Raw genomic sequence first — 13,597 nt, 5'->3', positions numbered from 1 at the left:
TAACCCTCCATTGCCCTAGGTACAAAATAAGTACCTGTATATAGTATGTAAATTGCTTTGATTGTAACCACAGAAAGGCAGTGTATCAAGTCCCATTCCATTTCCCTAATTGTATTTTATTACATTTGTACCCTGTGCTTTCCCACTCATGGCAGGCTCAATGCGGCAGGCAATGGAGAGTTAAGTGACTTGCCCAGAGTCACAAGGAGCTGCCTGTGCTGGGAATCAAACTCAGTTCCTCAGGACCAAAGTCCACCACCCTAACCACTAGGCCACTCCTCCACTATAACCTTAGCACCTAATTGTAAGTGCCATTTGTGTGCTAAGATTATAGAATACTAACACTTATTCATGTGAATGTACCATTCAGATGTGTAAGTGAATCGCTTGTTTACTCGTTCCAAAAATACTAGGACTAGGGGGGCACGAAATGAAGCTACAAAGTAGTAAATGTAAAATGAATCCGAGAAACTATTTCTTCACGCAATTTGTAATTAAACTCTGGAATTCGTTGCCAGAGTATGTGGTGAAATCAGTTAGCTTAGCAGGGTTTAAAAAAAGGTTTGGATAACTTCCTAAAAAGAAAATTCCTTAAGCTATTATTAAAATGGACTTGGGTAAAATCCACTGCTTATTTCTGAGATAAGCAGCGTAAAATATATTGTACTGTTTTGGGATCTTGCCAGGTTGTTGTGACCTGGATTGGCCACTGTTGGAAACAGGATACTGGGCTTGATGAACCCTCGGTCTGTCCCAGTATGGCAACACTTATATAGCATGCAAGTTGCATGGCGTGCAAATACAAGGGAGGTGTACATGTGGGTAGGGCATGGGTGGGGTACCACATATACACACACGAGTTATAGATTTGTAGATTTATTGGGGTTTAGGAAAACTGTTTAAACGGTACTTTCTAATTAAGGATTATTTGAGGTTTAGGAAAGCTGTTAAAATTGCACTTTTAATTAAAGGTTGTATGACTTTATTATAATGGACTTTATGTTGTTAATAGTTTTTGTCTTATTTTGTTTTACTTCTGTTTTGTTAACTGATTCTGTATGTTCTTTTGTAACCTATTCTGGCCTTTAATGGAAGGAGAGAATACATGAATGAATGAAGAAATAAATAAATAAAGAATGAATGAGTACTAGTGCAATATGTACATGCTAACATGTACACCTGCTTTTTACATAGTGTACGTGGAGTGGAGGAGTGGCCTAATGGTTAGGGTGGTGGACTCTGGTCCTGAGGAACTGAGTTCAATTTCCACTTCAGGCACAGGCAGCTCCTTGTGACTCTGGGCAAGTCACTTAACCCTCCATTGCCCCATGTAAGCTGCATTGAGCCTGCCATGAGTGGGAAAGCGCGGGGTACAAATGTAACAAAAATAAAATAGATACTATTGGAGGTTCTAGATGGAATGTTGCTACTATTGAGATTCTGTTGCTACTATTGGAGATTCTACATGGAATGTTGCTATTCCACTAGCAACATTCCATGTAGAAGGCTGCGCAGGCTTTTGTTTCTGTGAGTCTGACGTCCTGCACGTACGTGCAGGACGTCAGACTCACAGAAGCAGAAGCCTGCGCGGCCACATTGGTGATCTGCAAGGGCCGACTTCTACATGGCATGTAGCAACAGTGGAGGAGTAGCCTAGTGGTTAGGGTGGTGGGCTTTGGTCCTGACGAACTGAGTTCGATTCCCACTTCAGGCACAGGCAGCTCCTTGTTACTCTGGGCAAGTCACTTAACCCTCCATTGCCCCATGTAAGCTGCATTGAGCCTGCCATGAGTGGGAAAGCGCGGGGTACAAATGTAACAAAAAAAAAAAGCACCTAAATGTTGATATGCAAATGCAGACTTATGCGCAACTCTACAACTATAGAGTTATAGAATTGGTGCTTGGCACCCTGCCTTTCAGCACCCAAATTTGGGTGACTATTTATAGAAATGAGGGAATCGAGACCGATGCCGGACAGACTTCTATGGTCTGTGTCCCAGAAAAGACAGGTGAAGCTTTGGCAACTCATGTTGTAGATCACTTACTTGGCACGTGCTGCGAGTGAGGGTGCTGTGCAGCTCAGGGGGGAGGGGAATACATGTTGACTGGTAAGCTGAATACTGTCAGCAATACTTGGGGATGACAGGCGGTTATAACCAAGATTCCATTATGTTTGGCTGCCTTTATGGTTGGCATGGTGGAGACTTGACAACCAACATTTAAGCATGGGTGGCTGGGGCGGGTGGTGGGTGCAGCTCTGGCTGGGTGCAGCTCTGTTGGGCAGATTGGATGGATTGTGTGGGTCTTTATTTTATTTATTTATTGCATTTGTACCCCACATTATCCCACATTTTTGCAGGCTCAATGTGGCTTACAGAGTGTTGTTATGATATAGTCATTACATGATCTTAAAAAAATACAGTCGATAATAGGCTGAAGTTAGGTGATTTAGATGCAAGGTGCTAGGTAGGGTATTGTGAAAGGTTTTATCTGTCGTCATTTACTGTGCCTCTATCTCTCAAAGCCTCAGGTACGTTGTAAGCTCTTGGGGGCAATTATTTTACCTGAGTATTTATTTTATAGTGTTCTGTATGTCTAGTAGCACAGTTAAAAAAAACAATTAGTAATATTAATATGCCTTGTTGTTTTCTGGGATATGTCATAGTCCATACATGATTAGATGCAGGACAAGATACTGATGAGGTCATCTTTAATACCCAGGGTCATGAGTGTCAACCTGGATCGTCATAATGACCATTCTGCCCTGTCCCCTCCATTCTATCTGACTTCCTGGCTGTGTTTTACTCTAAAGGACCAAGTTATAACAGCAGTATAATGTTGAACTGTGCTATAGATACTCTCCTTTTGTATAAGGAGGGTGCAGCTACAGTGATGTGAAAAATGTTGCCTCCCCCTACTGATTTCCCCTGTTACTACATATATGTATTTTCTGATTGTGAAACAAAATGTAATATTAGACAAAGGGAACCTGAGTAAATACATAACATAGTTTTAAAATTATTACGTCATTTATTTAAGGAACAAAGTTATCCAATACTCATATTACCCAGCTGAAAAATAATTGCCCTTTTAGTTAATCAACCAGTTGACCAAATTGAATTGATAATTAGATTCAGCTGATTGAACGCAGCCAGCCCTGTTGAATCTAAATCTATCTATCTATCTATCTATCTATCTTTATACTTATTTAATAATTTATAGCATCCATAAAAACAACAGTAAAATTTGACATAAAGCAAAAAATAAACTGAAAAGCTGTCCCATACTATACCTGTACTCCCAACATACCAGAGGATATGCCAACAGAAACAAGTAGATCTTCAACATCCCCTTAAAATTTGACCTTATCATGAGAGTGAAGTAGTCACCACAAAGCTTTCTACAAGAATCCTATGCCATTATCAAAGGAAATTCCAGAAGCGAAGAGGAAAAAAGTTGGTGGAATATATCATTCTGGAAAGAGTTATGAAGCCATTTCTAAAGCTCTGGGACTCCATTGAACCACAATGAAAGCCAATATCTCCAAATGGAGAAGAATTTGGAACAGTGGCTGACCTGCAAAATTTACTCAAAGGACACAGCGACAACTCATCTGGGAAGTCCCAAAATATCCCAGAAACATTCAAAGAATTGCAGGCCTCAGCTAAGGTCAATGTTCATGACTCTACTTTAAGAAAGAGATTGGACAAAAATGAGATTCATGAGAGAGTAGCAAGATGGAGACCGCTGCTGTCCAAAAGTGATATCAATGCTCATCTTACATTTGTAAAAACAGACCTGGATGATCCCCAACCTTTTGGGATAATGTTCTGTGGACGGACGGGTCAAAAGTGGAACTCTTTGGACAACACAGGTTCCATTATGTCCACTACTACTACTACTACTTAACATTTCTAGAGCACTACTAGGGTTACGCAGCGCTGTACAAAATAAACAAAGAAGGACGGTCCCTGCTCAAATGAGCTTACAATCTAAAGAATGAAATGTCAAGTTGGGCAGTCTAGATTTCCTGGGTAGAGGTGTAGAGGTTAGGTGCCGAAGGCGACATTGAAGAGGTGGGCTTCAAGCAGAGATTTGAAGATGGGCAGGGAGGGGGCCTGACGTATGGGCTCGGGGAGTTTGTTCCACGCTTGGGGTGAGGCGAGGCAGAAAGGGCAGAGCCTGGAGTTGGCGGTGGTGGAGAAGGGTACTGAAAGGAGGGATTTGTCTTGAGAGTGGAGGTTATGGGTAGGAACGTAAGGGGAGATGAGGATTGAGAGGTAAGGAGGGGCTGCAGATCGAGTACATTTGTAGGTTAGTAGCAGAAGCTTGAATTGAATGCGGTACCTGATCGGAAGCCAATGAAGTGACTTGAGGAGAGGGGTGATATGAGTGTATCGGTTCAGGTGGAAGATAAGACGTGCAGCAGAGTTTTGAACGGACTGAAGTGGGGATAGGTGGCTAAGTGGGAGACCAGTGAGGAGTAGGTTGCAGTAGTCAAGGCGAGAGGTAACGAGAGAGTGGATGAGAGTTCGGGTGGTGTGCTCAGAGAGGAAAGGACGGATTTTGCTAATGTTATAGAGGAAGAAGCGACAGGTCTTTGCTATCTGCTGGATGTGCACAGAGAAGGAGAGGGAGGAGTCGAAGATGACACCGAGGTTGCAGGCAGATGAGACGGGGACGATGAGGGTGTTATCAACTGAGATAGAGAGTGGAGGTAGAGGAGAAGTGGGTTTGGGTGGGAAGACAAGAAGTTCGGTCTTGGCCATGTTCAGTTTCAGGTGGCGGTTGGACATCCAGGCAGCAATGTCGGATAAGCAGGCCGATACTTTGGCCTGGGTTTCTGCAGTGATGTCAGGAGAGATAAAGCTGGGTGTCGTCAGCATAAAGATGATACTGGAAGCTGTGAGACGAGATCAGGGAGCCCAGGGAAGAGGTGTAGATAGAGAAAAGAAGGGGTCCAAGGACAGAACCCTGAGGGACTCCAACAGAGAGCGGGATAAGGGTGGAGGAAGAGCCATGAGAGTGTACTCTGAAGGTACGATGGGAGAGATAAGAGGAGAACCAGGAGAGGTAAAAACATCATACCAACAGTCAAACCACTTCAGGACCTGGAAAAGTTGCCATTATCAAGGAACCATGAAGTCTGCACTGTAATAGAAAGTTCTTAAGGAGAATATCTGGTTGTCTGTCTGTGAGCTGAAGCTGAAGTGTGATTGGGTTATGCAGCAAGACAATGATCCAGAATGCAAAAGCAAGCCTACATCTGAACGGCTGAGAAAAAAACCCAAAATTATAGTTTTGGACCGGCCTAGTCACAGTCCTGACTTGAACCCAATAGAGATGCTGCGGCAGATCCTGAAACAAGCAGTTCATGCACAAAAACCTACAAATGTGTCTGAATGAAAGTATTTCTACAAAGAGGAGTGGGCTACGATTCCTCAACAGCAATGTGAAAGACTGATAATTAAATTATAGGAAGTGTTTGTACAAATTCCTGCCAAAAGTGCTGCAACCAGTTATTAAGTTTAGGGGTAATTACGTTTTCATATGGGTGATCCCATATTTTCAAAGCACTTAGCCTTCCAAAGTTCCATGGAAACCTATGGAACTTTGGAAGGCTAAGTACTTTGAAAATATGGGTTTTGGACTTTGTTCCCAGTGGCGTACCAAGGGGGGGGGGGGCGGTCCGCCCCGGTTGCACACCGCTGGGGGGGGAGTGCCGCATGTCCTTCGTTCGTTCCATGCTCCCTCTGCCCTGGAACAGGTCTGAGTGATAAAGAAACACCACAAGAATCCAATATGTCTAGAGTGGAGGAGTAGCCTAATGATTAGAGCAGGAGGCCGAGAATGAGGGAGGCCTGATTGAAATCCCACTGCTGCTCCTTGTGGTCTTGGAGAAGTCACTTAAACGTTCATTACCTCAGGTACAAACTTACCCCCTGTTTACTAATCCGCGCTAGCGGCTGCTGTGCACTAATATCTATGCAGCCCGTTCACTAAGCATAGCTTAGTAAACGGGGGGGGTTAGACTGTGAGTCCTCCAGGGACAGGGAAATACCCAGTGTACCTGAAGGTTATTCACCTTGAGCTACTACTGAAAAAGGCATGAGCCAAATCCAAATAAATAAATAATTGAGATATATTATAACGTACCATATATACTCGACTATAAGCTGAGATTATTTGGCCCCAAAAAAAGCCCAAAAATTGGGGTCTTGGCTTGTAGTTGAATTTGTACTTCACCTCTTCCCCGTGGTAACTCTTGTCTTGCTTCCCGCTCCCCCTGCCACTGTGACTGACATTTTTTTACCGTTCCTTCCTGGCTGCTGCCGCCGCCAATAAAAGAGAAAGTAAGCTGGGCTGGTGTGGGGCCTTGAGCATCTGCGCATGCTCAAGGCCTCCCAGTTCTTTGCATGCTTTGCATGGTTCCTGCCCTCTCTGAAATGAGGGGAGCTGGGAGGTCTTGATCATGGGCAGATGCTCAAAGCCCCACACCAGCCCAGCTTGCTTTCTTTTCAGCCAGCGGCAGTGGTGGTGGTAGCAGTGTCAGCCATGAAGGAGGTAAGAAATGCCGGTCACTGTGGCGGGGGGGGGGGGGGCAGGATGTGAGAGAGAACTGTAACCGTGGGGGGAAGGCATAGGAGTAGAAGAGGAAGAGAAGTGTCGTTACTTCAATATAAGCCCCTCTATCATATACTCAAGCTAACGGTTTTCCCTCCTTTTTCGGGAAAAAATTGTTAACTCGGCCTATACTCGGATAGGCTTATATTCGAGTATATACAGTAATGATCTGAGATTAGCAGCAAAGGTAGGTTGGATTGTTGGAAAGGGTTGGGGACCTAGCCAGCATGGTATACTGAGATTCCACTGATATTGTCTGGAGTGGATAGATTGGGATTCAGTAGAAACCTTGTTATCTCAGCCATGTGACCTGAATAATCCCTCCTCTCAGTACCCTTCTCCACCACCGCCAACTCCAGGCTCCGCCCATTCTGCCTCGCCTCACCCTATGCGTGGAATCAACTTCCTGTGGCCCTACGCCAAGCCCCCTCCCTACCCATCTTCAAATCCTTGCTCAAAGCCCACCTCTTCAATGTTGCCTTCTGCACCTAACCTTAGACTGCCCCAATTTGACTGCCACTACTTGATTGTCTGTACATTTGTCCATTAGATTGTAAGCTCTTCGAGCAGGGACGGTCCTTCTATGTTATATTGTACAGCGCTTTAGAAATGTCAAATAGTAGTAGTAGTAGTAGTAGTAATAATAAGGGAACAGGGACTGTTATTTGTGAATCCTCAAATGAGACTGCTTTTTTTGTTCTTGTTTTTTCAGGCAGACAGCCAGGTGGACCAGACTCGCCAGCATTTTTACGAGCTGTCCCTGGAATACGTCTGTAGGCTGCAGGAAATCCAGGAACGGAAGAAGTTTGAGTTTGTGGAACCTGTAAGTTCAGTTCAGTGAAGCGGGAAAGATTTTATTTATTTATTTATTTATTGAGATTTATTAACCGCCTTTATGAAGAGATTCACCCAAGGCAGTGTACAGCAGGTACGGTTTAACATAAAACCAACAATTTTGTTAACAGCATAACAATAGCAAAAACGACCAAATATAAACAAAAATACAATAAATGAGGTAAACTTGAAAACAGCAAATTCAAACCTAATAATAGTACTACCATGAAACAGTATCAAAATTATACACATTTAACACCACTGAAATTCAAATAGAGATATAATACGATGTCAGCATAATACTAATGAAATACCTAATAAGCACACATTAGATCATTAAAATAACATAAGTATGATGCTAATGCTTTTCTACAATATAGCTTACAGTGTGGCCAAGGGGCCAAGTGCAGATATATATAGTTGGGGACAAGGTGGGTGGCAGTGGTGTTCCTAGCCTGGATGGCACCTGGGGCGGATCGCCAATGCACCCCTCCCCCGGGTGCAGCACCCCCCCCCTGCGAAATGACCCCCCCCGGGTGCACGCCGCTGGGGGGGGAGGTGCCGCGGCGCGCGCTCCGAGTTCGCTAACTTCGCTCGTTCGCTGCAGCTCCCTCTGCCCCGGAACAGGAAGTAACCTGTTCCTGGGCAGAGGGAGCTGCAGCGAACGAGCGAAGTTAGCGAACTCGGAGCCAACAGGCGCGCGCCATGGCACCCCCCAGTGGTGTGCACCCGGGGTGGACCGTCCCCCCCCCCCCCCCCCCCCGGTATGCTACTGGTGGGTGGTACAGAGTCAGTTAGGATAAACAGATGGGTGGCTAAACTCGAGGCTAGTTCTTTGTGCAGTTAAACAAGATATAAGGAACTGGTCTAAGTTACAGTGCGTGTAGCAAACTAGTCTAGGTGCACAGTGGTGTATAGTCAATTACCCTCTGTATTAAAGACTTGGGAGAAGAGCCAGACTTTCACTTGCTTCCTGAAGTAGAGTTAGATATAGAGCATGGGGGCTACTCCTGAAAAGGCTCACTGGTGGTTATCGCATCATACAATTTCTATCGATGAGGGTACAGATAGTGATGCTCCTTGAGAGGACCTTAGAGGTCTCAAATGTGTGTAAAGGGCTAACTTTAAGTACTCTGGCCCATTTTTCTGAGGAGCTTGAAAATTGGCAGGATAAAGCAGTGAGGCCAGTGAATCAATCAAGACGAAACAATTGTCAAAACAAGAAGGCTTTAATCCTTTATAATATCAATCAGCTTCTGCGGCACAGAAAGTCAGACTGTGCCACAGGCGCTGGTTGATGTTATTAATGATTAAAGACTTCTTGGTTTGACAGTTATCTTGTATTTAATGATTCATTTGCCTTACTGCTTTATCCTGCTGTTTTTCATGTGGAGACTTTATCCTCGGTAACCCCTAACTCCTCCTTTTCCTAAGATCCCATGTGCCCCGCACTTTCTTAAATTCTGACACAGTCCTTGTCTCCACGACTTCCACCGGGAGGCCATTCCACGCATCCACCACCTTTTCTGTGAAAGAGTATTTTCTTAGATTCCTCCTAAGCCTGATTCCTCTTAACTTCAACTTGTGCCCTCTCATTCCAAAGTTTTCCTTCATTTGAAAAAGGTTCAACTCCACTGAGATATTTAAACGTCTCTATCATATTATCCCCTCTCTTCCAGCTTATACATGTTGAGGTTCATGAGCCTGTCCCTATATGTTTTATGACAGAGACTGCTTACCAGTTTTGTATACACCCTCTGGACCAACTCCATCTTCTGTAGGTGTGGTCTCCAGAATTGCACGCAACATTTTAAAGGGGGCCTCATCAAAGACTTATACAAGGGCATTATCACCTCTTGTTTCCTGCTGGTCATCCCTCTCCTTATGCACCCAAGCATCTTTCTGGCTTTGACCGTCACCTTTTCTATCTGTTTGGCCACTTTAAGATCATCTTGGATTTTTGTAACCCAAGTGCATGATCCTATATTTCTTAGCATTAAATCTTAGTTGCCAATTATTGGAACATTCTTCAAGCTTTGCTAGATCCTTCCTCATGCCATCCACACCCTCCAGGGTGTCCACCCTATTACAGAATTTGGTATAATCTGCAAAGAGACAACCTTACTAGACAGTCCTTCTGCAATATCACTCACAAAGATGTTAAGAAGAGCCAGCCCGAGGACCGATCCCTGTGGTACACCACTGATAACATCCCTTTCCTTGAAGCAAGCCCAATTTATCACTGCCTTCTGTCTCCTTCCATTTAACCAGGTTTTTAACCCAGTCACTTTAGGTCCCATACTGAGGGGACTCAGTTTATTTATCACTTGCCTATGCGGAACCTTGTCAAAGGCTTTGCTAAAATTCAAGACACCACATCTAGCGCCCATCCCATGTCCAAGTGTTTGATCACTGAGTCAAAGAAATCAGATTTGTCTGACATGACTAGCCTCTAGTGAAACCGTACTGCCGGTCCTGCAGTCCATTCGATTCGAGAAATCTCACAATCCTCCGCTTTAGAAGTGTTTCCATCAGTTCGCTCACCACTGAGGTCAGACAGACAGGTTTGTAATACCCAACCTCCTCCTTACTTCCCCCCTTGTTCAGAGAAACCACATACGCCCTTCTCCAGTCCTCTGGGACCACTTCAAGGAAGCATTGAAGAGCTCAGACAGTGGAGCTACCAGAACTTCTCTGAGTTCCTTGAGTACTCTTGGATATATCCCATTGGGCCCCATCACTTTGTCTACTTTTATGAATACAGTCTTCTGAGAATCCATCCCCATTAGCATTTGTTTTCTGCGGTCCTACACCCAGCCTTTCATCCGTGAACACAGAACAGAAATAATTAAACAGTTCAGCTTTATCCTTATCAGCTTCTATATACTCCTCCCCCTCAGCTTTGAGCCTCACAATGCTATTTTGGCACTTCCTCCTGTCACTTATATATCTGAAAAATGTCTTCCCCCCCCAAACTTACCATATCAGCTATCTTTTCTTCCGTTTGCCTCTTTGCTTTCCTGACAGCTTTCCCAGCTTCTCTTATCTTCTTCGGGTATTTTTGCCTGTCTTCCTCTTTCTGAGTCGTCTTGTATCATCTGAAGGCAAACCTTCTTTCCCTTACCTTTCCAGCTACTACTTTTGAGAACCAGAGTGGCCTTCTTTTCCTTTTTCTTTTATGTAATTTGTAACATAACGGTTTGTTGCTTTTAAAATATCTCCTTTCAGTTTTGCCTACAGATGTTCTACTTCCTTCAGCTGTTCCCATCCATCTAACTCTTCCTTGAGAAATTCCCCCCCATCTCAGCAAAGTTAGCTCTTTTGAAATCTAGGCCTTTCAGTCTCTCCTCCTGTGTCGTAATATTGAACTACACCACTTGGTGATCAATAGATGCCAGATGATCTCCCACTGTAACATCAGAAACAGTCTCCCCATTTGTAAGCACCAAGTCTAGACTAGCTCCATCCCGCGTTGGTTCTGTTACTCATTGCTGAAACAATTCTTTCTGTAGAGAATCCAAGATTCCTTTGCTTCTAGACTACCCCGTAGCAGGGACGCCCCAATCGACGTCAGGCATATTAAAATCACCTATCAGAAGTACTTCCACTTTCCTAGCTATCTTGTGGATGTGTTCGATTAAGTCTCTGTCTGTTTCTTCTGACTGTGAAGGTGACCTGTAGACAGGGTTGATCCAGTCCTGCGCGTACTACATTGCATGCAGGGACTTCTGGTTCTGATTTCCCTATTATGAGTCCCTGCATGCATTGGGGTAGACTCAGGACTAGATCAACCCTGTTGGGCAAATCTGGATCCAGTTGGCAACCCTAGCTGGGTATGAGGATTTACACCAGCTTTTGGCAGGCAGAAGTTCTTGTGCCCAAAGTTAGGTTCGGGAAGCGTGTTAAGCTAGTATTCTGTAACAAGCACTTTGCGCGGAGCACCCATAGAGAATATTGACTTAGCGTGGATCTTAACGTTGCCTAACTTTAGGTGCCATTTACTGAATCTGCCCCTATAACTGGATTCGGGTGCCCAGATTCCATTATAGAATACTAGCATGTCAGGATTTGTGTGCCAACATTTGGGCACGCCCATTTACGCCATACTTTTAGCAGGTATAAATGCTTTCACATAAATGGCGCTGTTCTATAATGTGTGTGTAATTTTGGGAGATGCCAATGCCCCTCCCATGTGAATGGCCCCCTTGCATTTGTGTACTATGCAAGTTACATGCCTAGATTCTAGAATACCACGTGGAGGGGCATAATTGAACGGGGACGACCATCTCTAAGGGCTCCCATTTCTAAGGATGTCCTGGCAAAGTGGCGGGGAAACCGCTATTATCGAAACAAGATGGGCGTCCATCTTTCGTTTTGATAATATGGTCGGGGATGCCCAAATCTCAACATTTAGGTCGACCTTAGAGATGGTCAACTTAAATGTTGAGATGGTCGACCTTAGAGATGGTCGACCCCGGTTTTCGGTCGTAATGGAAACCGAGGACGCCCATCTCAAAAACAACCAAATCCAAGGCATTTGGTCATGGGAGGAGCCAGCATTCGTAGTGCACTGGTCCTCCTGACCTGCCAGGACACCAACAGGGCACCCTGGAAGGAGGAGTAGCCTAGTGGTTAAGTGCAGTGGACTTTGATCCTGGGGAACTGAGTTTGATTCCCACTACAGCTCCTTGTGACTGTGGGCAAGTCACTTAACCCTCCATTGCCCCTGGTACAAAATAAGTACCTGAATATATGTAAACCGCTTTGAATGTAGTTGCAAAAACCTCAGAAAGGCGGTATATCAAGTCCCATTACCCTTTCCCCTAGGGGGCACTGTAGTGGACTTAACAAATTGCTCTCAGGTGCATAGCTCCCTTACCTTGTGTGCTGAATCCCCAACCCCCCCCCCCCCAAAACCTACTCCCCACAACTGTACATCACTACCATAGCCCTAAGGGGTGAAGGGGGGCACCTACATGTGGGTACAGTGGGTTTCGGGTGGGTTATGAAGGGCTCGCATTTACCAGCACAAGTGCAACAGGTAGGGGTGGGATGGGCCTGGGTCTGCCTTGCTGAAGTGCACTGCACCCACTAAAACTGCTCCAGGGACCTGCATACTGCTGTCATGGAGCTGGGTATGACTGTTGAGGCTGGCAAAAAAAAAAATTTAACTTTTTTTTAGGGTGGGAGGGGATTGCTGACCACTGGGGGAGTAAGGGGAGGTGATCCCCGATTCCCTCCGGTGGTCATCTGGTCAGTTCGGGCACCTTTTTACGGCTTGGTCGCAAATAAAAATGGACCAAGTCGGCGAAGTGCTTGTCAGGGACAACCCTTCTTTCTTCCATTATCAGCCGAGGATGCCCATCTCTTAAGCACGCCCCAGTCCTGCCTTCGCTACGCCTCCGACACGCCCCTGTGAACTTTGGTTGTCCCTGCGGCGGACTGCAGTTGAGGACGCCCAAAATCGGCTTTCGATTATGCCAATTTGGGCGACCCTGAGAGAAGGATGCCCATCTCCCAATTTGTGTCGGAAGATGGGCGCCCTTCTCTTTCGAAAATGCCCCCGTTAGTGTCCAACTAGCGCATACTATATGTGTGAATCTGTAACATCCATGTGCATAAATGCTGGTTTTCTGTAATCAGAGCATGGGAATGGAGTGTACATTACAGAATGAGAGGGATAATCCATTAGAATAAGGGTATATATGCCAAAATTCCACCTAAGTGGTATTCTGTAAGGATGTATGCATCTCACAGGTAGGTACACACATTGGCGGGGTCTAGGCAGCACCCACACTGGAACTGGGCCCATATTGCTTTCTTGTTTGGATTATTGTAATGCGTCATCAGGACTATATCCATAAGATTGCAGAAAAGGCTCCAACTATTGTTTGGGCAAGTGCAAGCCTATCTCTCCATTGCTGGCTGCCTTATTCTGGCTCCGAGTGAATGTGAGGGTTGAGTTTATGATCACTTGTCTAAGTTATAAGGCCTTTTTTGGCTTAAACTCAGAAGATATGACTGAGTTGTTAATGTTGTCAACCAACTGAGAGAGATCAAGGAATACCCAGAAGTTAAAGCTCAATTATCCGTCAGTGAAAGGTGTTAAATATAAAATATACCTGGAATCATCTTTCTC

At 44.9% G+C, this 13,597-nt stretch overlaps 1 protein-coding gene across 1 annotated transcript in view; it reads left to right on the top strand.

Moving 5' to 3' along the window:
- The window catches only part of ARHGAP10 (Rho GTPase activating protein 10), a 503,009-nt gene that overhangs the window by 206,468 nt on the left and 282,944 nt on the right, over nt 1-13,597 (top strand). Inside the window, exon 6 of the mRNA XM_030191662.1 lies at nt 7,337-7,447. Coding sequence (XP_030047522.1) covers nt 7,337-7,447 — 111 coding nt within the window. The remainder of the gene's footprint in view (nt 1-7,336; nt 7,448-13,597) is intronic.

The sequence above is a fragment of the Microcaecilia unicolor genome, chromosome 2, assembly GCF_901765095.1.
Source record: "Microcaecilia unicolor chromosome 2, aMicUni1.1, whole genome shotgun sequence".
NCBI classification, from domain to species: Eukaryota; Metazoa; Chordata; class Amphibia; order Gymnophiona; family Siphonopidae; genus Microcaecilia; species Microcaecilia unicolor.
Note: the sequence above shows the minus strand (reverse complement) of the source record. Positions and strands in the feature narration are given on the sequence as shown.